The sequence below is a fragment of the Balaenoptera acutorostrata genome, chromosome 1 (assembly GCF_949987535.1).
Source record: "Balaenoptera acutorostrata chromosome 1, mBalAcu1.1, whole genome shotgun sequence".
Classification (NCBI taxonomy): Eukaryota; Metazoa; Chordata; class Mammalia; order Artiodactyla; family Balaenopteridae; genus Balaenoptera; species Balaenoptera acutorostrata.
In genome coordinates, this window is record NC_080064.1 from 112,748,728 (window position 1) to 112,774,023 (window position 25,296).

General features: G+C 53.4%; 2 protein-coding genes across 4 annotated transcripts in view; both read left to right on the top strand.

Annotated features, from left to right (window-relative positions):
- The window catches only part of INTS3 (integrator complex subunit 3), a 38,202-nt gene extending 25,154 nt beyond the window's left edge, over window positions 1-13,048 (top strand). The window contains exons 11-30 of one of the 2 annotated variants that reach the window (XM_007178537.3): window positions 149-236; window positions 741-820; window positions 1,280-1,371; window positions 1,716-1,822; window positions 2,574-2,693; window positions 3,074-3,203; window positions 3,667-3,721; window positions 3,935-4,038; window positions 4,568-4,612; window positions 4,832-4,951; window positions 6,543-6,696; window positions 7,769-7,837; window positions 8,711-8,786; window positions 9,273-9,386; window positions 9,778-9,826; window positions 10,907-11,074; window positions 11,411-11,511; window positions 11,629-11,701; window positions 11,906-12,062; window positions 12,179-13,048. In XM_007178537.3, coding sequence (XP_007178599.2) covers window positions 149-236; window positions 741-820; window positions 1,280-1,371; window positions 1,716-1,822; window positions 2,574-2,693; window positions 3,074-3,203; window positions 3,667-3,721; window positions 3,935-4,038; window positions 4,568-4,612; window positions 4,832-4,951; window positions 6,543-6,696; window positions 7,769-7,837; window positions 8,711-8,786; window positions 9,273-9,386; window positions 9,778-9,826; window positions 10,907-11,074; window positions 11,411-11,511; window positions 11,629-11,701; window positions 11,906-12,062; window positions 12,179-12,256 — 1,980 coding nt within the window. In that variant the 3' untranslated portion in view covers window positions 12,257-13,048. Of the gene's footprint in view, window positions 1-148; window positions 237-740; window positions 821-1,279; window positions 1,372-1,715; window positions 1,823-2,573; window positions 2,694-3,073; window positions 3,204-3,666; window positions 3,722-3,934; window positions 4,039-4,567; window positions 4,613-4,831; window positions 4,952-6,542; window positions 6,697-7,768; window positions 7,838-8,710; window positions 8,787-9,272; window positions 9,387-9,777; window positions 9,827-10,906; window positions 11,075-11,410; window positions 11,702-11,905; window positions 12,063-12,178 lie in introns of both variants that reach the window. The other variant, XM_007178536.3, reaches the window with a different exon arrangement.
- A 1,305-nt stretch (window positions 13,049-14,353) lies between these two features.
- On the top strand, window positions 14,354-20,689 carry SLC27A3 (solute carrier family 27 member 3). Of its 2 annotated transcripts, none has more exons than XM_057548176.1 (10): window positions 14,354-15,132; window positions 15,490-15,699; window positions 16,043-16,201; window positions 16,776-16,900; window positions 17,176-17,370; window positions 17,477-17,567; window positions 17,680-17,878; window positions 18,127-18,224; window positions 18,350-18,480; window positions 18,800-20,689. In XM_057548176.1, the coding sequence occupies exons 1-10, from the start codon at window positions 14,484-14,486 to the stop codon at window positions 18,974-18,976; spliced, it is 2,034 nt and encodes a 677-aa protein (XP_057404159.1). In that variant the 5' UTR covers window positions 14,354-14,483; the 3' UTR covers window positions 18,977-20,689. The 2 variants fall into 2 exon arrangements, with proteins under 2 accessions (XP_057404159.1, XP_028021345.2); XM_028165544.2 differs by having other exon boundaries at window positions 17,520-17,567; window positions 17,787-17,878.
- The last annotated feature ends 4,607 nt before the right edge of the window (window positions 20,690-25,296 follow it).

Genomic DNA, 25,296 nt, shown 5'->3' on the forward strand with positions numbered 1-25,296 from the left:
CAGTCCTGCGGGAGGTCCACCCTGTCTCACTAGAAACTGAATTTCATGGATGGAGCAGTCACGTGGGCCCTGGAATCTGCCTTGGGCTTCTGCAGGAAAGGGAGCTGGTTGATGAAACTAGCCCTCTTTTTTCCTCTTTTTTTTCCAGTCAAATGTCGCTGCCTCTAATGCCAAGCTGGCTTTGTTTTACGACTGGCTGTTCTTTAGCCCAGACAAGGACAGCATTATGAACATAGGTATGTGACCGGGACCAGGCAGCGCCACTCCCCATCCCCCAGGCCCTGCTGCCTTGTCTCAGTGATAGCGGCCATAAATCTCAGGGCGGCGTGGTGTGGAGGCAGCTTATCTGGGAGCAGTTCCGTTGTTCCTCATCACTGCTCCCTTGACCTAAAAGGAAAATTGCTTTGATGAGGCTAAGCGATCATTCCACCCCCTTCGCCCCATAGCCTTAGGCTTGGGCTTGAGTGGGGAGGGCCCAGGCCGAAGAAGAGGCTGTGCTATCTCCTGCTCCTCTTCTCCTACTGCCTCCCTCCTCCAAGCTGAATGCTAGGGACAAGAAGGGAGATGAGGGCTATGAGCTGTTTTGGGGGTTGTCTGCTTTGGGGTCTGCTCAGCAGGACGAGGTGGGTGGGGATAGACATAGCTTTCTCTGGAGCCATTCATACATATTGATACCTCATTTTATGGAGCTGGAAATAGACTGTCTTATGTGGGGGGACCTTTAATTGCACATTCTCCAGAGCCAGCCATCCTGGTCATGCATCACTCTATGAAGCCCCACCCAGCCATCACTGCCACACTCCTGGACTTCATGTGCCGTGTAAGTGCCATAGGCCTTTTTTTCTCCCCATGCTGCCTGAGCAGAGTCAAGTGTGTGTCCCTTCTAACCTTGCTGGTCAGTGCATAGGTCTTCCCAGTGCCCCTTGACCGTGGGAGCAGAAGTGGGTCATGGCCGTGGGTCCTATCTCCCAAGTTAGTGAATGCTTCTTTTCCTCATTCCCACTGTCTCCAGTTGAATCTTTCCATGTCTTCACTGGGTTTCTCAGCTTCAAGGATGATGACTTAAGGTAAAATCTGGTCTCCTTGAGGAGCAGCCAGGTTGAGTAAGAGTTCCCCATTTTAGCAGCACAGGACAATCGGGAACACTCCAGTCCTTTCTGCAGCCATACTTCCCAGTGTCTCCTGATTAAAACCAAAGCAGCTTTTTAGATCTAGTTCAGCAGAACACTCTGGGTGGAAAGTCCTGTGCTCATTCGCTGCTCCTCTTCTTCCCTTCCAGATCATTCCCAACTTCTATCCACCATTGGAGGGCCATGTGCGGCAGGGTGTCTTTTCCTCCCTCAATCACATTGTGGAGAAACGGGTCCTGGCGTAAGGACTTTATGTGTCTGTGGGGCAGGGAAATGGGTTGTTTTCTCATTTTTCACTAGGTCGGGCACATCCAGATATTGCTGTACCACTGCTGACCCTTTCTCTCAAGAGGTATAAAAAGTACTGGCTCCACCGCAGACGGCTAGACATAGGTCCTCTTGACTCTTAGAGGAATTTCTCTCTTGCAGAGGGCTTCAAATGCCTTCCCTGTGCCCCGGTGACCCTTCCCAAGGATCTGAGTATGGCCCAGTTGTACCAGTTGGGCTTAAACCTATTTGCTTAACTCCATGTTGCGTTAGAAGTGAGGAGCTCTGATATTGACCTTCATTCATGTTCCCCATTAGGCATTTGGCTCCCCTATTTGACAACCCTAAATTGGATAAGGAGCTGCGGGCCATGCTGAGGGAGAAGTTTCCTGAGTTCTGCAGTTCTCCCAGCCCACCTGTGGAAGGTACAGACCCATCCATTCCATCACCTGTTTCAAAAGAGGGATGGAGACATCCAGGGTGCTCAGACTAGAGCCCTTGTTTAGGATGTCATCCCTGTGCAGTGCTCTACCCCGTGACACTGTCCCATTCAATTTTTCTTTCCCTAGTTTTTTCTTTTCATGGAGCTCTCTTAACTCCTGTTTTTTTTCTCTTACTAACCTCTTCTCAGTAGGTAGAAGGCCTTCTACCCACTGGAATGGAATGTGCATTTATCTCACTTAAGCGTTGCCCATCTCTTCTCTCTTCCCAGCCCCAGGTCCTGGCCTCTGATGAGAGGTTGTCATATTGGGTCTCAAATCTTGCTTCCAGTTCCAGACAGACAGACAGACAGACAGACAGACACACACACACACACACACACACACACACACACCCCACCCCCCCCTTCCTTTTTTGTTTTGGGGTAAGGGCTTAAGCCAAGCAGAGCTTCCCAACTTAGTTTTAAATTAAAGAGCACTTGGGACTGTGCCTGGTCTTATCTACTCACTGATCCTCAGCTGAGCATAGAGGAGTCAGGTTCTGTGCTGCTCTCATTCCTAGCAAAATCCCCACCAAAAGCCCTGGAGGCGTGAGGACAAGACGCCTGTCCTTCCGGAATTCATATTCCATTTAGGTCATGAACTCCTTATCCTCCCACTTGTCCTTTAGTCTCCCTTTCCCAGGAGCATGGGACAGAGGAGGCCATCAAATGCCTTGTCTTTCTTTACTCCCAAGTCAAAATTGAGGAGCCAGTTTCCATGGAGATGGACAACCACATGTCAGACAAGGATGAGAGTTGCTATGACAACGCAGAGGCAGCCTTTAGTGACGATGAGGAGGATCTCAACAGCAAAGGTGAGGCTGGCAGCAAAGGTAGTTCAGGCTTGTGTCAATCCCGAGAGGACTGGTTGGCAGGAGCAGCCTCTCTGCGGTCTCTCTGTCATTTTTGCCTCTCCGAGTTAGTTTTGTTAACAGGATTCCTGGATGAGACTCCAAGGTGCAGAACCCTGCACTTGGCACTGCAGCAGGAGGGTTAAAAAGGAGAAGTGGTCCCTGCCCTCTCTTGCTTCCTGAGGCTAGAACACGCACACGCTCAGGGAAGTGCTTCAGGCACTCACAGCTCTGAGTGAACAGTGCACACGAGGCGCATGTCAGGAGGGCCACACTGTTCAGGGGGCTGTCTCTGCTTCTCGTGTCTGGGCCAAGTGACTTCTTTCCTAAATCACTCTCTTCAGGAAAGAAGAGAGAGTTTCGCTTCCACCCAATCAAGGAGACAGTGGTGGAAGAGCCAGTCGATATCACCCCTTACCTTGACCAGCTGGATGAGTCCCTGAGGGACAAAGTGCTCCAGCTTCAGAAGGGCAGGTGGGTGCCAGCCCTGCTCTCAACCTCCGGAGGTCCAGCCCTGGGCTTCTTCCTGGAGCTTAGTGGGGTGGCAGAGTGGTGGGTTTGGAGGGGACGTGGTGGGGGTGTGTGGAGGGGTGGTTGAAGCTGCGTGGGAGATGCCTTCTGCAGTGTTGGTTGGGGGTGTGGGCTGGGAGGGGGCAGCCGTGTGCCCCAGCATCCCGGGCTCTCACTCCAAGGTTCTGAGTAGAAGAGCCTCTGGGACCCGAAGCAGGACTCTGGGGATTTCCCTTGTCTTTGGCCTCTGCCTAGAGAGCAGCAGATTCTGCCCTGAGGCCTCCTCAGCCACAGCCCTGATTCCCACAGAGCTCCTTTGTTTTGTCTCTGTGCACCGGAGTGTGCTTGAGCACGCTGTTCTGGGTGTGTGTCCTGCCCTCTGCTATCATTTACGTCCCTGAGATTTCCTCTCCCTTCTGCACTGCAGTGATACAGAGGCCCAGTGTGAGGTCATGCAGGAAATCGTGGACCAGGTCCTGGAGGTGAGGAGGAACCCACCCCCTTAGGGAGGAAGCAGCCCAGCCTGCGCAGCTGAAAGCCCCGCAGGCATCTGACTGCCTCCTTCCCCTACTCGAGATGGGTCCCCCTCTGATGGGGGAGGGGCCGGCTGATCCCGGAGGGAGAAAGCTCTGGGTAGTGGGGGCAGTGAGGCTTGGGCCTGGGTGGTGATAGTCCCTCCTTGTCTTACCACCCAGGAAGACTTTGACTCGGAGCAGCTGTCTGTCCTCGCTTCCTGCCTGCAGGAGCTCTTCAAGGGCCACTTCCGAGGGGAGGTGCTGCCCGAGGAGATCACTGAGGAGTAAGGCTCATCTTTCCTGACTGCTCCCCCACCCCACCCCCAGGCCCCGACCTCAGGGAGCTAGAAGGATGACCCAAGTCCTAGAGGCACCTTGCTGAGGACTTGGGAAGAATAATCTCTTCACTTGTTTTTATTCTCACACATACTGATTCATTTAAACAAGGATTTATTTTTGCCTGCGGAACAGCGAGCGTACTGGGGCAGTGGACCTGCACCCCTCGTGTGCGTCCTGCCCCTGCTGCTGCACCCAGCAGCCCCCGCCTTTGCTGCTTCAGGTGGGATCGGACCCTTGCCTGGAACCTCCCTGAAGGGCAAGAATCTCACTTGCAATGACAACAACCAGATTGTGGCTCAGTGTTAGGAACCTGACTTCTCTGTGAGCAAAGCCTCTGGGGCAGCGGGAAGTTTAACATTGGTTAGGAAAGCAGCAGGCTGGCATCTAGCCTCCAGCTGGTTCTCCATAATATCTGCCTGCAAGCCACCCTTCCTCCCCTCACACGGACTCTCATATATCACCCTCCTCTTGTAGGTCCCTGGAGGAATCTGTGGGGAAGCCTCTCTACCTAATATTTAGGTAAGCCTCTCTACCTCATGTTTAGGTCCAGCTGTAGGAGATGCTGCTCTGCCATCCACCCTCCCTGTCAGCACGCTTATGCTTCTGTCCTGGGGTAATGGGACTCCCTCTCCAGGAGGAGGGGTATGCGGTGGGCACAGATAGCCATGCCCCCTGAAGTGCCATAGGCGAGTCTCCCCTAGGTAAAGCTGTCCTCTGTCCTCCCACCTCCCACTCCAGGAACCTATGCCAGATGCAGGAGGACAACAGCAGCTTCTCTCTGCTTCTGGACCTTCTCTCTGAGCTGTATCAGAAGCAGCCCAAGATTGGCTACCACCTGCTCTACTACCTAAGGGCCAGGTGGGTGTGGTCCCCACGTTTAAGAAGGTGCCGGGAAGCATCCTGGAGAGCCTCTGTCCTACCTTACCTCATTCCCCGTCCCCCTTTCCTGTCCTCACCAGGGCCTTCTGTGTGTGTGTGTGTTAATAACAGCTTTAACGTGTATAATCCAGTGGTTTTTAGTATATTGACAAAGATGCACAACTGTTACTACTGTCTAATTTAGAACGTTGTCATCACCGCAAGAAGAAACCCCATACCCATTAGCAGTCACTTTCCCATTCTCCCTTTCACCCAGACCATGCAACGCTGATCTGCTTTTCTGTCTCTATAGATTTACTTATTCTGGATAGTTCATATAAATGGAATCATACAGTGTTTGATTTTTCATGACTGGCTTTTTTCACTTAGCCTAACGTTTTCAAGGTTTATCCCTGTTGTAGCGTGTATCCGTACTTCATTCCTTCTTACGGCTAAATAATCCACTATATGGATATATCACAATTTATTTACCCATTCAGTTGTTGATGGACATTTGGGTTGTTTCCACTTTTTTGTCTGTTGTGAATAGAGCTGCTGTGAACATTCATGTACAACTTTTTGCATGGACAGACGTCTTCAATTTTCCTGAGTATATAGAATTGCTGAGTCCAATGGTAACTCTATCTTTAAATTTGTGAGAAACTGCCAAACTGTCTTCCAAAGTGACACAACCATTTTATGTTCCCACCAGCAGTGTGTGAGAGTTCTAATTTCTCCACATGCACCCCAACACTTGTTGGCTTTTGACTATAGCCAGCCTAATGGGTGTGAAGTGGTATCTCATCATTGTTTTGATTTGCATTTCCCTGATGGCTAATGACGTTGAGTATCTTTTCATGTGCTTATTGGCCATTTGCATATTTTCTTTGGAAAAATTTCTGTTTGAATCTCTATTTTTTAATTGGGTATTTGTCTTTTTCTTGTGGATTTTTAGGAGTTCTTCAAATATTCTGGATACATGTCCCTTATCAGATATATGGTTTGCAAATATTTTCTCCCATTCCATGGGTTGTCTGTTCAGTTTCTTGATGGTATCCTTTGAAACAGAAAAGTTTTAAATGTTGATCAAGTCCACTTTCTTTTTTCTTTTGTCACTTGTGCTTTACTCCTATGTTTTTTTCTAAGAGTTGTGTAGTTTCAGTTCTTACATTTAGGCCTGTGACCCATTTTGAGTTAAGTTTTTTGTATATGGTGTGAGGTAGGGGTCTCGGGGTCTCTATGGGTTATTGCCCTCATTGCTCAGAGCCCGAAGAGCAAGAGAGAAAGCTTTCTCTAACCTGACCTGAGCCCTCTCTCTCTTGTTCTTTACTCTCACCAGATAGTAGCTTCTTCACTAATTGTGGTCTGAGCCCTGTCTGGAACACTGGGGAAAGATGGGGAAAAAGAAGAGTGTCTCCTAATTCCCATAAGTCACCAAGTCCTTGGGGGGAAGGCAGGGGGGCGCCATGAGACAGATTAGCCCAGGGCATCTTGGGCAGCAAAGGGATTCTAGAGTGAGGGTCTACTTAGGAGATGTTTGAGACTGGGGGCTGGGGTCAGGCTGCTGGCTGAGGCCCAACTGGTCTTGCAGCAAAGCCGCCGCAGGGAAGATGAACCTGTACGAGTCATTTGCCCAGGCCACCCAGCTGGGCGACCTGCACACCTGCTTAATGATGGACATGAAGGCCTGCCAGGAGGACGACGTGCGACTGCTGTGCCACCTCACACCCTCCATCTACACAGAGGTCAGCACCTCTATCCGTATCCACGGGGATGGGGCAGCAGTGCCGGCGGGCTCACGGGAGACTGCATTATCTCACGGCACACAACCCTGACCCTCCTCTCCCCATCCCTGCTGGCCTCGGTAGGCCCTCTCCTCCCACACCACAGCCGTCCCCTCCTTCTACCTCTCTTTATCAACTTGAAAAATGTCTAAAACCCCTAGAATTCTTGTTGTGTGAGTTGGGGTCTGGGATTATACACTTGGCTCCTCTGCTTTGGCCCCATCCTCTGGACCCAGGACAGGGCCCCCGACCAGATCCATGTTCACGTATCCAAAGCCCTCTCACCGTCTGATGGCTCACCCTCCGATCTCTCTAATGGTTCTCAAAGACTGGGGCCTCTGTAGTGGAGACTCACCTTTCATTTCCCTGGTTCATGAAGAGTCTCCTCTAGGAATTGGGACATAGGAGGAGGTATCAGCGCTTCCTCCTCTTGGTGAAAGTTACCAGGAACAGGGAAATCAGGGCATAACAGGAGGAGGAGTGAGTCAGCCAAAAACTGGAAGGAGGAGGGGTGCAGATGCCCAGCTCCCTCCCTGGTGAACTGGCCTCTCCAGAAGGGACCCTGCCTACCCCATACCCTGCACGCTCCCCAAATATACACACTCTCTACACCTCGTCTTTGGCAAGGGTCAGTATAGACTTGATTTCTTTGCTGCCAGAGATGCAAATGCTAATTCTGTCACCACTCCACACAGGGCTAACTAACCACCATGTCCAGTCCCTTTTAGCTCTAGCTTTGTCTCTAGATGGCTCCCCATTCCTTTCCTTACACATACACACACACACACACACACACACACAACACACACGCACGCACTGTGTGCACACACACATTTAAAAACTTGGGTTCTTTAAGGATTAAATTCCCAGCTTCATAACTATTGGATCTTTGTTTAGGGATTTATATTAGGACCCCATGTCTGGCTAGCCCAGCATCCCCTGAGCATGTGGTAGGGAGTGGCGAAGAATTATGAGCTGAACGCTGAGGGGTGCATTTTGGACTTTTGCCCTACTTTCCCTCTTTTTCCTCCAGTTTCCAGATGAGACCTTGCGGAGTGGGGAGCTGCTGAACATGATTGTGGCTGTTATTGACTCAGCACAGGTGAACATAGAGCTGTCACCCCGAGAGGCCTGGGGGCAGGCCTGGGGAAACGGGGTTCTGCCTCCCCCCTCGGCCTGCAGACGGGGAGCCTGAGTTCTCAGGCACCCTGCTCCTGGCTGCAGCTGTGTGCACCTTAGGCCCTGGGGGCTGGGAAGGAAAGTGGAGCCCCTGGGAGGCGAGCTGGGGCCATGCCAGTGTTGCTGGAGTTCCCCTTATTCTCCATATTTTTGGGCACCCCCATTCTTCAGGGAAGCCGAGGGGATTGCGTTTTTAAGCTCTCAGTCGGTCTTCCCCTTGGCTCAGAATGAAAATGGTCAGACCATCTCTATTTGACCTTTCTGTCATGCATAGGTCCCTACGAGGCTGTAGCTTGGCCTGTGTCCCTTCTCAGGCCTCAACTGGGGTCCCGTTTCTGCTCCTTCTCTCCACTCGTTTGCCCCCTTCATAGAAGGGGAAGCGTAGCACTCAAGAGCCCTTCCTCCTTTGCTCTTCTCCTACGCACACCTGTAATCCCGCCCCCCACGGCCCTTCCCTCAGCACAGGCTGGGATGGCTCAGAGGCCCAGACTACATCCAAGTAGAGGAGCTGCCTGTTCTCCCTCTGCCATCAGGACACAAGGGGTAGTTTTTCTTAACTATTTTTGCTCCGAATAGGCCTGTGTTTATCACTGAAGCCAGTTGCTCCTTTGCCAGTCCCCTTCATCCTTCAAAGCCCCTGGCATCCGTCATGTGCCATTTCCTCCGCATTCCTTTGACTAGGTTTTCACTTCCTCTGGTTTTTTCCCTGAATGAGCCCTCCTGCTTCTGCTTCCATACTAGCTTCCTGGCCTCTTGTAGAACCAACGGGCTCTGCCTTCTTCCTCCTCCCCCTTAGCTCCAGGAGCTGGTCTGCCATGTGATGATGGGGAACCTGGTCATGTTCCGAAAAGACTCAGTCCTCAACATACTCAGTAAGTGAGCACGCAAAGCCCTGAGGTGCCCAGGGAGAAGAGAGAGGGGTGGCAGCCCTGTGTATTTTCTAGTAACAGGAAAGCTGGTTCTGGGGCTGAGAATGAGCTAGAACGTCATTCCACCCTGCCGTGTGGCCTCAGGCAATGTCTGTCTGGATCTGTTTTTTTGCTCTGTAAAAGTCCCTTGGCCCTCCAGCCTCAAGGCTGATGGGAATACAGCAGCTGTATGAAGACTTTGGAACTATGCTTTGTGTGAAAGGGAGAGTTTCTGTAGTCTTAGGATCACTGTCTCCACCCCTATACCATCCCTGCCTGGGGTGCTGATAGTCAGTGGATTAGCCCTGTCTTTTTGTGTGTGTGTGTGTGTGTGTGTGTCTGTGTCTGTGTGTGTGTCTGTGTGTGTGTCTGTGTGTGTGTGAGAGAGAGAGAGAGAGAGAGAGGGAGATTGAGAATATGAATGAGGGTATCTCTTCTCTGTCTCCTCAGTCCAGAGCCTGGACTGGGAAACCTTTGAGCAGTACTGTGCCTGGCAGCTCTTCCTGGCCCACAACATCCCCCTGGAGACCATAATCCCCATCCTGCAGCACCTCAAGTACAAAGGTGAGTCGGGTTGTGGGTGTGGAACACGGCAGGGAGAGGGCACTCCCAGTCCAGCTGCTGCAAGGCTTAGGCCTCTGGGCTTCTTTCTAGATGAGCCCAGATCCACCGTTCCCCTTCCCACCAAAGTGCCAAGTGCGAAAAGGCAGGCTCCCTGTCAGTCGCGTCTGCTCTTTAGGTGTATCCTGCAGGCCTCCTCTGAGCCAGGTGCTAGACTGGGGCTCAGGTGGCTCGGGATTTTAGAGGAGTGGGTTAGGGGATTGTTCTTCCTGGTTTCTTGTTGAAGATTATCTTTGCTCCTTGCAGTGGCTGTTGGTTAGGGGGGTGGGAGAGGTGCCAGGATTTCTTGCTGGAATTTTGCATTCCTCTGAACAGCCTCTACCCTCCCCCACAGAGCACCCAGAGGCCCTGTCCTGCCTACTGCTTCAACTCCGAAGAGAGAAGTGAGTTCCGCCCTCGGGGGCTCTTTAGTCCTCAATCTCAACATACCAAGAGATGCTGCCATGTAAAGGACTCCTGTCCTGCTCCTTTGGCCGTGTTTTTTCCTATTGTTGACATCTGCTTATTCTACCCTTCCCCCAAAGTGATTTACAAATAAGCAGCTCCCTTGGGATCTGGGCTTCCTCTCGACTTTACCCCCCTGCCCACCAGGAGCTGCCCTCAGAGGTGGGGACCGGACATCCCTGTTTCCTGCTGCCACAGCAGTTCTAATCCCCGGTGGCTCCTGCCCCCCGCCCCCGTGCTCCTGAGGCCACCATACGGCTAATCCAGGAGGAGGAAGGGTCAGAGTATAGGGGTCAGACACCATCCTCTCGCCCAACCTGCGGAGAGCAGAGCCAGCTGGACCCCCGTGCTCCCTGCCAGGGGTGGGGCGGAGAGGGCGAGAAGGCAGAGGCCCCTCCCTCCATCACGGGCACTTTTCCAAAAGCCCCAGATAAATGGGGCCACAGCTGTATATCTTTTCCTTCCTACCTTCTTGCCTTCCTTCCACCTTTTCTCCTCTCTTGGCTGGGAGAGTAGAAATGGTCCAGCGCTTCCTAAAGGAGGCAGGAAGGCTGGAGGGCTGCGTGGGGGCTGTGGCTTCCCGCCGCCTCCCCTGTACCTTCCTCGGGCTAGACACCAGGGTGGCCCACCCACCTAGTCGGGCAGGGGTTGAGGAGCACGCACACACCACACGCTTGTCCTCCTGCCTCCCTGGCCCACTTCCTTGAGTATCCTGGGCAAAGTGCGGGAGACTCAGTGGGCCTCCCTGCCAACACATGCACGTGCACACACGCACCTTCTACTGTCACAGAAACTGAAGAGTCTCACTTCTTGTCTCCTGGCTTCCGCAGAGGATGAAACTAGGCATTCCTTGGCCCAAAGAGAAGAAGGAGAGGGATGTGAGAGTAGGAAGCTACTGCAAGTTGGGGGTGGCGCAGGGATGGGGAGGCCGAGGTTTGGGGGAAAAGCCGGTGGGAGAGCCTCAGGGGTTCCTGTGGCCAGCTGTGTCAGCAGGGCGCTCCGCTCCCCTTGCCCCCCAGGCCCAGCGAGGAGATGGTGAAGATGGTGCTGAGCCGGCCCTGCCACCCCGACGACCAGTTCACCACCAGCATCCTGAGGCACTGGTGCATGAAGCACGACGAGCTGCTGGCTGAGCACATCAAGTCCCTGCTCATCAAGAACAACAGCCTCCCGCGCAAGAGGCAGAGGTGGGACCCTCCATGCCAGGGCTGCCCGCTGTCCACAGGCCGGCACCAGGGCCGTCCAGTTTGGTCCCTGCCTGGCTTGTGGGCGACATCTAGTGGTGTGAAGCTACCTGGCGTGCAGGACCACTGTGGCCCCTTCCCCTCCTTTCCTAGTGCCCTGTCTTTGGTCCCTGTTCCAGGCACACCTCCCTTACCCTGCCCGGCCCTCCTAGCCCTCCTATCCCCTTCTCTGTATGGGCTGCTGCCGCCTTAAGAAGGGACCTCAGTGGGGGAGGGTGTCTCATTCACCTGGAGCCATCACCCCAAGCTCAGACTCTGGCTCTTGTGACTTCCCTGCAGCCTGAGGAGTTCCAGCAGCAAGCTGGCCCAGCTGACTCTGGAGCAGATCCTAGAGCACTTGGACAACCTGCGTCTCAACCTGACCAACACCAAGCAGAACTGTATGCTTTCCTGCCCTCTCCGAGTGCATGGCACTGCCCTGGCTCACACCACCCGTGGATCCGAGTGGGGCAGCTCTCAGACACCTCACTGTTCCTCCTTCCCTGTTCTCCCTCTAGTTTTCAGCCAGACCCCCATTCTGCAGGCTCTGCAGCACGTCCAGGCGAGCTGTGACGAAGCACACAAGATGAAGTGAGGCTCCTTGCACTTTGGGCCTTGGGAAGTAGCGGGAGAAGGCCTGGGTGAGGGTGGCCTGCTGGGGACACAAACTTAGTGACCAGCAAGACCATGGAGTTGAGAACAAATGGAGACCCTGGCATGGGGGCAGAGAAAAGGGTGGGAGGATGGCCATGGGGCCAGGACCCCCACCCTCTGAGAGCCTGTTCTCTCCCTCAGGTTCAGCGATCTCTTCTCCCTGGCCGAGGAATATGAGGACTCTTCCACCAAGCCACCCAAGAGCCGGCGAAAAGCAGCTTTGTCCAGCCCCCGAAGTCGAAAGAATGCCACACAGCCCCCCAATGCTGAGGAAGAGTCAGGCTCCAGCAGTGCCTCGGTGAGACCCCTGGCCATGCAAGCCATGCACAGGAGGAAAAGGAGAGTTGGGGTGCAGGTAGAGTTGGGGCCAGCCGCTGCCCAGGCTAGTGATTCCCTCCCCTCTATCTCTTCCAGGAGGAAGAAGACACAAAACCAAAGCCCACCAAGCGGAAACGGAAGGGGTCCTCTGCAGTGGGGTCTGACAGTGACTGAGACCCTGTGTTCCCCATTCCACCCCCAGTTGGACTGCCCTCCCCTCCTTGGTGAATCAGAGGTTAATAGGGGCTGGGGAGATCATAGGGGAAACACCCTGTCCCCATCCCAGAGCTCACCCTGGGAGAAGGACGAGCTGCCTCCTTCAGCGCAGCCTGAGAAGCTGCCGTGCAGCCCCCAGTCCCTCCTCCCTCCTCTCTGGGGCCTCCAGCTGCATCACACTGCTGCTCCCACTGATACTGGGGTTCCCACTGAAACCAGAGGCTGTACAAAACCTGGACTGTGGTGGAAGTCTTCAGCCTCCTGCCCCCTCCCCCAGCTTCCCCCAAAACTATTTCAGTAGAGAAGAGAAATGGCAGAGGGGCAGCTGGCCAGAGAGGCTAGGATGAGAGTGAAAACTGTGTGGGTGCCCCTTCCAACTTCCCCCTTCAGGTCTTGATTTGCTCTGAACAGGCCTTTTATAGTTGCCCTCCATGCACTAGTATGAAGTGGGCATTTAATCTGTGACATGGTCAAGTCGCCTTTTCCTCTCCACGGGCCAGATGCCACAAGTGTTCGGGACGGAACCTGAGAGGGAGGCCACAGCCCCACCTGGAGGCTTGTGCTGGCCTGAAGCTGGCGCCTCAAGTCGGGCCAGAGTCCAGGGAGTCCCAGAGACATGTTCCACAGAACTGTTAAATGGTCACATTTCCTTGATTCTGTCTGTCTTTTCTTTCTTTTTTTTTTTTTTTGGCAGAGATAATCGCATTTTAAAAGTTGTTTTTAAATGACAATAAAACAAGCCAGAACCTCTTTTGTGCCGGAGTTGCTGCCCCCCCACTTACCCTGTGCACGTACAGGTGGTCTTGATTTAATGCCCCCCCCCCCCTTCACAGCTTCCCCTTCTCTCTTCCTGCCCACCCCCTTCTTTGTCTGGAGCAGAAGGCTTGGCTTTACCCTCCCCCCCATCCTTCTTGCTGCCGCTGGCTGTGCAGGCCAGGCACTGACCTGTCCAGGCAGAAATTGATGCTGGCACCACCTCCCAAAAGGCTGTTTGTCTTTACCCATCTCTCAAGAAACCAGAGGCTTCCAAAAGCTGGTATTTGTCATACTCTGGCGCTTACCAACTACTGGAGGACTAAATGCTTGGGGGTGAGGGAGAGAGTTCAGATACCTGGGAAAAAGAACTCTCTTCCCCAGTCTGGCCACTTGCCCATCCATGTGTACCAGCAGAAAAGAGCTCCTTGGCTCTGCTTTTGTTCCCCTGCTGTCCTGGGAGGTTGTGAGGGGCAGGCTGAGGAGAGAGGAGTGAAGTTTGGCCGACTGCAGACAGCTCCTCCTGTTCAGCCTGCAAATTTGTCTTTTACAGAATCCAGGTCCTCCCTTCCCTCAAAGCTGCTACTTCTTCCTTTAAACTGCCGGAGGCCTCCTTTTTTCCTTCCCCGCTCGTTCCCCAGTTTTCTCTGCCCCAATTAAAACTAGGATGGAAAGCATTAGCTGGCTGGCCCCAGTTATTGTACCTTTGCCCAAAGGGAGGGGCTTCCGCCGTGGCCCCTCCAGAAATCTGGCTGTCTGGGCCTCCACCTTTCCCCTACTTCACTCTCGGCTCCCACCCCTCTGGGGTTGCTGCTGCTGCTGGCGGCTGGAGGGAGGGCATGGCTCCGGCTTTCGTGCCGGGACGGCTTTCGTGCCAGGACGTGCAGCACCATGTGGGCAAGGGGCCGAGTTCTTCAGTCTCTTTTGGGAGAGCAGTGCCACCCTCCTGTCACGGGTGAAAATGGGAAGAAAGGGAAAGATGGACTTGGATCCTAGTGCCCTGGCTCTCTGGCCGGGGGTCCAAAGTCCAGCCAGATGTCTAGACCTCCCTTGAGGAGAAAACCTAAAACGGACCCGATCCTGGGACTGAGGGAAGGCGTGAGCACCGCCCAGGACCTGGTAGGGTGCGGGCTGCGAGTCGTCCGGGAGGGAGCGCGCCTAGGGCGGAGCGTAGCTGTGGGGAGGGCCGGGCGTGCGGGGCCGCCCCCACTAGCACTCCTCCCGGGCCTCTCTGCTCTCCGCCCGTGGGGAGGCGGTGGCGGGGGGTGGGGTGGGGGGGGCTGGGTGGGAAGAGGCGTGTGCCAGCGCGCGCGCTCCCAGGAAGGAGAGGTCTAAGCACTAGAACCAGCGGCCCCAGGTTTTCAAAAGGGAGTATCTGGGCAGTCTGCGAGCGGCTGGGGCCAGACGGTGCCGAGTCGAGGAAGCGGGCACGATGGCCGCCCTCCTGCTGCTGCCCCTGCTGCTACTGCCGCTGCTGCTGCTGAAGCTGCGCCTATGGCCGCAGTTGCGCTGGCTCGCGGCAGACTTGGCCTTCACGGTGCGCGCCCTACGCTGCAAACGGGCCCTTCGAGCGCGCGCCCTGGCCGCGGCTGCCGCCGACCCGGAAGGTCCCGAGGGGGGCTGCAGCCTGGCCTGGCGCCTGGCGCAGATGGCCCGGCAGCGCCCCGCGCACACCTTTCTCATTCACGGCGCGCAGCGCTTTAGCTATGCGGAGGCCGAGCGCCAGAGCAACCGGGCTGCGCGCGCCTTTTTGCGCGCGCGAGGCTGGGACGGGGGACCCGGCGGCGGCGACAGCGGCGCGGGGGCCGCCGGGGAAGGCGAGCGGGCGGTGCACGGCGTACGAGACGCGGCGGCCGGAAGCGGAGCGGCGCGGCCCGTGCGGGAAGGGGATGGCGCAACCCCTCTGGCACCTGGGGCCACCGTGGCGCTGTTGCTCCCCGCCTGCCCAGAGTTCCTGTGGCTCTGGTTCGGGCTGGCCAAGGCCGGCCTGCGTGCGGCCTTTGTGCCCACCGCTCTGCGCCGGGGTCCCCTACTGCACTGTCTCCGCAGCTGCGGCGCCCGCGCGCTCGTGCTGGCGCCAGGTAAGGCTGGAGCGCTCGACCGACGGGGGCGGGGCCAGCCACAGAAAGGGGCGTGTCGGAGGGGCGCAAAGAAGGAGTGGGCTGGGAAGGAGGCCGCACTGTCTCCCTGGGGTTCGGAAAGGGTGAGGAGCCGAGTCTCTGGGTTCGCGAAGGGATAAAGCTGGGTCTCTGGTTTCCCAAGGATTTCCAAAGACTTGGGCTCCAGGTCCCACACCCATGATGGCACGTCCGTACCGTACTCTTCAGCCTCACTCGGGAGCTCTGCGAGGTGGGGGTGGGGGAACAAATGGGGTAAAGTGTGGGCAAGGCTTCTGGTAGCGGTAGAGCGGTGGAGCTATGCTTTCCCGCCCCATCCAGAGTTCCTGGAGTCCCTGGAGCCTGACCTGCCGGCCCTGAGAGCCATGGGGCTCCACCTGTGGGCTGCGGGCTCTGAAACCCATCCTGCTGGAATCACCGATTTTCTGGCTGAGGCCTCGGCTGAAGTGGATGGGCCAGTGCCCGGGTACCTGTCTGCCCCCCAGAACATAATGGACACGTGCCTGTATATCTTCACCTCTGGCACCACAGGTGAGGGCTGGACACGATATTTACCTCCCAGAAACTAAGGACAAGGAAGGCAGGGGCCTGGGAACAGGAACTGTGACCTCCTCAGCTCATAGGCCACTCCTCCAAAGCCCCCAGAGAGGAGGCTGATCCCAGCGGCCATATTTCCTGTCTCGCCAACCCTCCCACCCCTCTTCATTGTCCCCTTCCCCGAACTTACCACATTTCTAGGACGGCCTGGCCTGCCTTCTTCTTAGTTTCAGCCTTGCCTCTGCCGCTTTCTATGGGAAACCCAACAGGGGCAAAGGGGGAGACAAGGCTTGGAGCTCAGACCTTTCCCCTGATCTCCCCCTCCACCATCCCCCAGGCCTCCCCAAGGCTGCTCGGATCAGTCATCTGAAGGTCCTGCAATGCCAAGGATTCTACCAGCTGTGTGGCGCCCACCAGGAGGATGTGATCTACCTCGCCCTCCCACTCTACCACATGTCTGGCTCCCTGTTGGGCATCGTGGGATGCTTGGGCATTGGTCAGTCTCCCCCACCCCAACCCCCCATTCAGCCCTCTGACAGATGTTTATGCCAGCAAACATTTATTAAGTACCTACTGTGGTGTGCTCACCTGGGGATGCTTCCTGAGTCCTTCAGGGTAGAGAATCCAGAGGAAGGAGGCAGGGCCTCCTCTCCAGGAACTCCTGGTTCAATGGAGAAGCGTCACCTGCACAGACCTACAGGCTGAGCAACTAGGGCGGCCATGCAGTTCACAGAACTCCGGGCACCAGGGGAGGGGAGGGCCGTGAGTGTCAGCCCAGGAAGAGGCAAATGGAGAAGAGGGTTGGGACTTGGGGGCAGGGTTCGGACGATGGACTGCTTGGGGATGGGAAGTAGGAAGAGGACATTTACCTCTCCAAATCACAGGTGGGAAATGATGGGGGCCAACTTGGCCTTTGGAAAGTGTGACTGTCACAGCCAGGCCTTTCCGGGGAACTACAGTACAGTGAAGGCTGATGCCTGAGAAGGAGGGGGTCACGACTCCTCACCCCCCACCCCCCAGCTCTTAACCTCACCTCCTTCCTTCCTCCTCGCCCTCTCCGATTCTGGCAGGGGCCACAGTGGTGCTGAAGTCCAAGTTCTCAGCTGGTCAGTTCTGGGAGGACTGCCAGCAGCACGGGGTGACTGTGTTCCAGTACATCGGGGAATTATGCCGATACCTCGTCAACCAGCCCCCGGTGCGTGGGCACAGATCCTGGGCAGAGCCACGAAGGCAGGGAGATGGGCAGTTGGCAGGGGACACTGAAACGGTTGTCTGGGAGTTGGAGGGAGAGGAAGCAAGAAGAAAATGAAAGGGGAGGGTAAGGAGCCTGGGCTGGTAGGATTCTGGTGCTTAGGGCACCTCAAGGAGGTCACAGTGGAAGTGGTGCAAGGAGAGAGGGAAACAGGGCTGCACCTGGGGGAGCTGGCATCTTGGTGTTGAAGCCCCTGCACCTCTCCCCACTTGTCTCAGAACAAGGCAGAACATGGACATAAGGTCCGGCTGGTGGTGGGCAGCGGGCTGCGGCCAGACACCTGGGAGCGCTTTGTGCGGCGCTTCGGGCCCCTGCAGGTGCTGGAGACATACGGACTGACAGAGGGCAACGTGGCCACTTTCAACTACACAGGACAGCGGGGTGCTGTGGGGCGCGCCTCCTGGCTTTACAAGGTGGGTTACAGGAGGAAACTGGAGAACCTGTGGAACGTCGGGGGGCTGCTGGGGAGGGGGCTCGTGCAACTGAAATGACCCAGTGCCTGGGTCTCCCTTCCCCCAGCATGTCTTCCCCTTCTCTTTGATTCGCTATGATGTCACCACAGGGGAGCCAATTCGGAACACCCAGGGGCTCTGTGTGGCCACATCTCCAGGTTTGTGTCCAGGCGGGGTGGGTAGGGGTGGTGGAGCTGGCTGGCAGAGGAGGATTGGACTTGGAGAGTGTGGTGGGCGGCGGCCCCCCCCTGACCCCAGTGACTCTACCAGGTGAGCCAGGGCTGCTGGTGGCCCCCGTGAACCAGCAGTCACCATTCCTGGGCTATGCTGGGGGGCCAGAGCTGGCCCGGGGAAAGCTGCTGAAGGATGTCTTCCAGCCTGGGGATGTTTTCTTCAACACTGGGGACCTGTTGGTTTGCGATGACCAAGGCTTTCTTCGCTTCCACGATCGTACTGGAGACACCTTCAGGTATCTGCCCCTAACTTTCTGATTTCTCTCCTGGGCATCCCATCTCTGTGACCCAAACCCTCTAAACCTCCACTGCCTAATCTGCCCCAACCCAGCTTCTCACCTAACCTCTCATCTCCAACCTCCTAAACACGTCTTCCCCAAGACCTTCTGGTACCTCGCTCTCATCCCTGACCTCTTTCTCTCCCCACCAAGCTCATTAGGCCCTGACCCCTGACTCCCAGTTTCCAATTTCTGCTCTCTGGCAGGTGGAAGGGGGAGAATGTGGCCACGACCGAGGTGGCTGAGGCCTTGGAGGCCCTGGATTTTCTTCAGGAGGTGAACGTCTACGGAGTCACTGTGCCAGGTGCCCAGCCATGGGGCGGGGGGGACCCGGCCCACCACCCTGAAGTGGTATTACTTGGGCGCAGGGAGCATGAGGCCTCGTGGTGGTCAGCTACCACGGCTGACCCTGCCCCCCACACCTACCAGGGCACGAAGGCAGGGCTGGGATGGCAGCCCTGGTTCTGCGTCCCCCCCACTCTTTGGACCTTGTGCAGCTCTACGTCCATGTTTCTGAGAACTTGCCACCTTATGCCCGGCCTCGATTCCTAAGGCTTCAGGTAACCAGCCGCTCCTGCCCTGACCCTTTACCTCACCCCGTATATCTGCAGCAGTCAGTGGCTCCCAAACCCCACAAAGGGACCCCCACGTAATACACTCTGTGAAGAGAAAGAACAGTTCCTTCCCAGACACATGCTTTTCACCCCCTTCATCCTCCAGGCCTGGCCCCTTCTCTTCCATTTCACCCCCTCCCTTAAACCCTGACCTCATCCCCCTTTCCCCCAGACCTGCCCCTTAACGAAACTCAGGCGATTCCCCCGAGCCACTGGGGCAGAATACCCCTTCCTTCAGCCCCTTTTGACCCCTCCCCCTCCCCAGGAGTCACTGGCCACCACAGAGACCTTCAAGCAGCAGAAGGTCCGGATGGCAAAGGAGGGCTTTGACCCAAGCACGTTGTCCGACCCCCTCTACATTCTGGACCAGGCTGGGGGCGCCTACCTGCCGCTCACACCTGCCCGGTACAGTGCCCTCCTGGCCGGGGGCCTTCGCATCTGAGAGCCTCCACACCAGTGCGCCTGAGGGAGGGACTTTGTGGGGTGGGGTTATTGCAGGTGTATCAGCCGCTGTCAGGGATCTCTTCTATACCAGGTTTGTAATCTTTATTTTGTAATAAATGAGGCCAGAGCCCATTTGGCTCTGTCTTTCTCATCTACAATATTCACTTCCCTGTCTGTCTGTGGAACTGCTTTTCCCACAGACATTTTCTCCTGCCCAGAGCCACAGGCGCTCCTGCCCTGACCACGTGGCCTGAGCTCAGTGTCTGGACCTCAGTGTTTTTCCTCTCAGGTGACCCCGTGTGATCCTTGTCCTTGGAAAACCCCTGATGACTGATGTCTGTCTGTGCTTGTGGATATCCTGTCCCAGTTTCACTCCCTGAGTGCAGGGCCCCCACTGCTCTCTCTGGGGAGCCAGAGGACCCAAGGGATTGGTTCAAATGGCCGAAGTGGACAGAGGCACAAATGCTACCCCTGTGGGCAGCCAAAACATCTCCACAGACTCACATGTGGTTGGGGCCTGGGGAAGGGTCTCAACCGGGCAAAACAGAGGTTTGATTTTGGGTTAAAGGAACCTCCCTCTCCCCTCACTGGCTGGCTTTGATAAGCCAGCCAGTGAGGGGGAAGGGTGTGGCTACTCAGCCCCCCAACTCAAATGTTCCTGATGTTACCCACGCTTAGTCCTGTATTCCCAGAAGTAGCAGCCCAGGGTGGGGCCCCTCAGGTTCTGGGGAGACTTTGACTGAGGCCCCTCTTGGAGCAGGGCTCAGAGTGCATGTATGCACGTGGTGGCAGAGGGATGGGGGAATCAAAAGGAAAAAGGCCTGTGCTTGGCCCCTAAATGAGGCGTCAAAAAAGTTAATCATCAGGGAGTTCCCTGGTGGTCTAGTGGTTAGGATTTGCGCTTTCACTGCTGTGGCCTGGGTTCAATCCCTGGTTGGGGAACTGAGATCCCGAAAGCTGCGTGGCCAAAAAGAAAAAGAAAAAAATTTTTTAAATAAATAAATAAAACTATGATTCAAGATAGGTAAAAAAAAAAAAAAAAAAAGTTAATCATCTAAAAGCTTTCAATGCTGAAACTGCTGCTTCTCTTAGAACTAAAACCCCTTTCCCCTGTTTTAAGCTGTGGGTCCTCAAAAAATTCTACTATGTTCCCTTGGGTTATCTTTCCCCTTCCAACCCCTCTCCCTAACCTGAGAAGTCTAGGGATGCACCCCATCACCAATTTTGGGTCCTTATGGCTAACCCTCCTGTTCCAAAACATACACCTTGTCCCACCCCCCACCAACAAACGCAGTTCAGAGTCACCAACAGACCAGAGGCACACACAATCCCTGTTTCATTTGGTCGAAATCTGTGCTGTACAATACGGTAGCCGCCAGCTGCATGTGCCCAGTGAGCGCTTGAAATGTGGCTGGTCTGCAGCGAGATGTGCCGTGAGTGTGAAATGCACACCGGGTTTTAAAGACTTAGCACCAAAAATAAAATAAATTTCAGGGAATTCCCTGGCGGTCCAGTGGTTAGGACTCGGCACTTTCACTGCTGGGGCCCAGGTTCTCAATCCCTGGTTGGGGAACTAAGTTCCCGCAAGCCACTCAGCCCAAAAATAAAAGATAAAATAAAATAAAATATTTCATTAATAATTGTTTATATCGCTTACATGTTGAAATACTATTTTGGACGTATTGGGTTAAATAAAATATATTAAGATGAATATCACTTGTTTATTATTACTTTTGTAAATTTGGCTACTAGAAAATGTAGAATTACACATCAGCCCCATTATATTTCTACTGAATAGCGCTGGCCTAAATCCTGTCCCCACGTCTCCCTCTGCAAACACACAAATACTGAGTGTAATATATCAGCTGTCCCTGTATGATGCCTGCTTTTGTGCAGCTGCACTTTAGCAAGGACAGTGAGAGGAGGGGCTTCTGTTCCAATGGGCCGATCCAGGTGGCTGGGCCTGGCACGCTGCCCTCCAGACAGAGTCGCAGCTCTTTGAACCAGCTTTGTCACAGAGGCTATATAACTAGTGCTAGAAATTGACAGCTGCAAGAACACACAGTCTGGATCCAAAAGAATTAGGTTTTCTGTTTACCACAATTAAAAATAAAGTAAAATGCACTTTAAAAGAATTAAGTTTTCCTACCCCCCCCCCAAAAAAAAGTCCAGTGAAATAAAATAAAATGGAATTATGAGAAATTTGCCAAGATCAAATAGGCTGGTCCTCAGGTGGTGAGTTCCCTTTCTGATGAGTCTTGTCCCTGAGACGTTGGACGCTGGAGTGGGAGGGTGGTGGAATCAGAGAACTGTCTCACCCCATCCTCAGACCAAGGCAATGGTCTCGGCTTTGCGTCTGTGGATTCCCCGGGCTACTTAGGCCACGTGTCCTTGACAAATACCGGGAACCTGTAAAAGGGCACTGACGTAGGCAAACCACGCTGTCTTTTTTACAGCCGGTGGCTAAGAATGGTTTTTATATTTTTACATGGCTGAAGAAATCAAGACTATTTCATGACATGTATGGGATCCAGACTTCAGAGTCCATGAGTAGTTCTATTGGAACAGGCCACGGGCATTCCTTTATATACTGTCTATGGCTGCTTCTGTACTACAGAAACAGAGTTGAGTAGTTGTGACAGAGACCATATGGCCTGAAAAGCATAAAATATTTACCATGTGGCCCTTGACAGAAAGACTGCCCACCCCTGTTCTAGGGCCTCGTCCCTACCCCGCCGCTGGGCTGCAGTTTTCCCCGCGCGCAGGGACAGGGAGTGTCAGGAGGGGCCGCCCGGCGATGCTTGGTGACCGCTCCTTGTAGGGCTTGGCAGAAAGCTCCCAAGACTGGGCGCTGCCTGAACCGATTATGCGGGGAAAGGCAGTAACGCGCCCCCACTCCTGCTCATTCCCGAGCGCCCACGCGCTGGCAAACTCCAGGTGGCGGCTAAGCACACTCGCGGAAACCAAACCTGGACAGCAAGCAGGGATTGGCGCCGGCGGACTCGCCGCAGCCCACGTCCCCGCGCGAGAGGGAGGCGGGGCAGGCCGGGGAATGGGAGGAGTCATCCTGCATGGGCGGGGCGAGCCCCTCCGCGCCTTCCGACGCAGAAAGGCGCCTGCGCACTGCCGCCGCCCCGAGCTCCCGGTAAAATTAAGAATGGAGGGGTAGGGTCAAGGTAACTAAAGTTCTCCTCTTTGGGCCTCTAGGGAACAAATGCGGAAACTTTTTTTTTTTTTTATTGAGCTATAATGCAAGTGCCATAAAATTCACCCTTTTAAAGAGTAAAGTTGTATTCATAGGTTTGTGCAACCATAACCACTATCTAATTGAGAACATTTTCATCACCCCCAAAGAAATCCCTACCCATTAGCATTCCTCCGACACCCAGTTCCTGGCAACCACCAGTCTGCATTCTGTCTCTATGGATTTATCTATTCTGAACATTTCATATAAACGGAGTCATATATGTGACCTTTTGTGTACCTAGTGGCTTTCACTTAGCGTAATATTTTCGAGTAGGTTCATCCCCGTTGTGGCGTGTATCAGTACTTCTTTCCTTCTTATGGCCTAATAATAGTCTCTTGAATGTATATACCACAATTTGTTTATCTATTCATCAGTTGATGAAATTTGGGCTGTTTCCACTTTTTGGCTATTTGAACAGTACTGCTATAAACATTTGTGTACAAGTCTTTGTGTGGACAAAATATTTTCAATTCTTTTGTGTGTATACCTAGAAATGGAATTGCTGGGTCTTATAGAAACTCTGTGTTTGACTTTGAGAGGAACTACCAAACTATTTTCCACAGTGGCTGCACAATTTTACATTCCCACCAGCAATGTATGAGGGTTCCAATTTTTCTACATTTTAAAAAAAATATATTTATTTACTTATTTATTTTGGCTGTGCCGGGCCTCAGTTGCGGCATGCGGACTCTCAGTTGCGGCATGCATGTGGGATCCAGTTCCCCGACCAGGGATGGAACCCGGGCCCCTGCATTGGGAGCGCGGAGTCCCACTCACTGGACCACCAGGGAAGTCCCTCTACATCTTCACTAACACTTTTTATTGTCTTTTGACTGTAGCAGTCACGGTGGGTGTGATATGGTATCTTATTGTGGTTTTGATTTGCATTTCCCTGACGACTAATAATGTTGAACATCTTTTCATGTGCTTATTGGCCATTTGAATATTTTCTTTGGAGAAATGTCTTTCCAAATTATTTCTTTGTTTTTTAATTGTGTTATTTGCCTTTTTACTGTTGAGTTGTGAGAGGGTTTTGTTTTGTTTTTGTTTTTGTTTTGTTTTTTTAATATACTGGACTCAAATTCCCTATCTGATATATGGTTTGCAAATATTTTCTCTCATTCTGTGGTTTGTTTTTTTGCTTCCTTGATGGTGTCCTTTGAAACACAAAGATTTTAAATTTTGATGAAGTACAGTTTGTCTATTTTTTTATACAGGGAGAATATTGCAAGAGTTAGTTTTTCCCTAAGGACAAAAAAAGATGTAAAGATATGTTACATTTCATTTGGTAGTGTACATGTTAGAATTGGTGTTATTTGAAACTATGGCATATTGTATAATAATAAACGTTAGGAGTCACTGTTTCCAGAGAAAGAGAAAAGAAGATATAAGTATAAAATAAAATAAGTGAAGTAAAAATCTTATAATGTCACTGAAAAAGCCTAGAAGCAACGGGCAGTTTGACAACAGTGAGATCTCCCAGCATCCAGGTCCTTGGAGGAAAGGTTGGTTCCAGGTCGGCAGGAAATACTCAGGATGAGCATTGGGGCATCTTGTGCTGGAAAGCAAAGATATCTAGAAATGGGGTAACAGCAAAAGGACACCGAGCTCCCATTGCCTAAGATAGGGCAATCTGAACTGTCAAAAAGATTAATGAAGGCCCTTGAAACATTGAACATACAAAATGTAGCCATTCAGAGTGATACTAAAAGGGGCTAGGAGGATAAAGGGCTAGAGGGGGAGAGAAACACGTTGGGTAGAGCACCAACTCCTTACTCTGAATACTGGCAATTAAAGGAAAGAACTAAGCATTTGTCCCTCCTTTCCTGCATGAATTGTACTTCAGGGTTACCAAATTGTCCTAGTTGTTGAGGGAAAGTTCTTTACAAAAGAACTCCAGTTAATGAGTGAGAAAGGAATTATAAAACTGGAAAATTACCATTTTGCAACCCCTAATGAAATTGAGGCAGGAAATTATCATCAATGAATAAAACTATCAGATGAAAGGCTGATGGGGAATTTTACAAGGGAGCGATCAGGATGTCACCACCTGAAGCCACCACTCAATCTTTTTTTTTTTTTTTAAGTTTTTTTTTTTTAATTTTTATTTATTTATTTATTTATTATTTTTGGCTGTGTTGGGTCTTCGTTTCTGTGCGAGGGCTTTCTCCAGCTGCGGCAAGTGGGGGCCACTCTTCATCGCGGTGCGCGGGCCTCTCACCGTCGCGGCCTCTCTTGTTGCGGAGCACAGGCTCCAGACGCGCAGGCTCAGTAATTGTGGCTCACGGGCCCAGTTGCTCCGCGGCATGTGGGATCTTCCCAGACCAGGGCTCGAACCCGTGTCCCCTGCATTAGCAGGCAGATTCTCAACCACTGCGCCACCAGGGAAGCCCACACTCAATCTTATTTATTTATTTATTCATTCATTCATTCTTGGCTGCGTTGGGTCTTTGCTGCTGTGTGTGGGCTCTCTCCAGTTGCGGCGAGCGGGGGGCCACTCCTCATTGCAGTGCACGTGCTTCTCATCGCGGTGGCTTCTCTCATTGCAGAGCATGGGCTCCAGGCACGTGGGCTTCAGTAGTTGTGGCTCACAGGCTCTAGAGCGCAGGCTCAGTAGTTGTGGCGCACAGGCTTAGTTGCTCCGCGGCATGTGGGATCTTCCCGGACCAGGGCTCAAACCTGTGTTCCCTGTACTGGCAGGCAGATTCCCAACCACTGCGCCACCAGGGAAGTCCCACCACCACTCAATCTTAGAATCACTAAAAGTGGAACCACGAGGCATTGCTTGCCTCCCGAAGAGATGCAGTATGCAGCACACAGCACTGCCTATAAGGTTTTCTTTCTTAAAAGTGGAGCCTGAAGCTAACCAAGCCTCTAGGGCCAACATCCATTTACAGAGGAACATATATAATAACACCAAAGAAATCAAACAGATTCAGAATACAGGTACTTCTACTGGAAATTTTAAATAGTCTCTTCAACAACTCAAAGATATATGAGAGAGGCGGAGTGGGGGCAGGGCTTGCCTCAGTTAGATCCTTAAGACATAACCAAATGTAGCGTAGCGTATG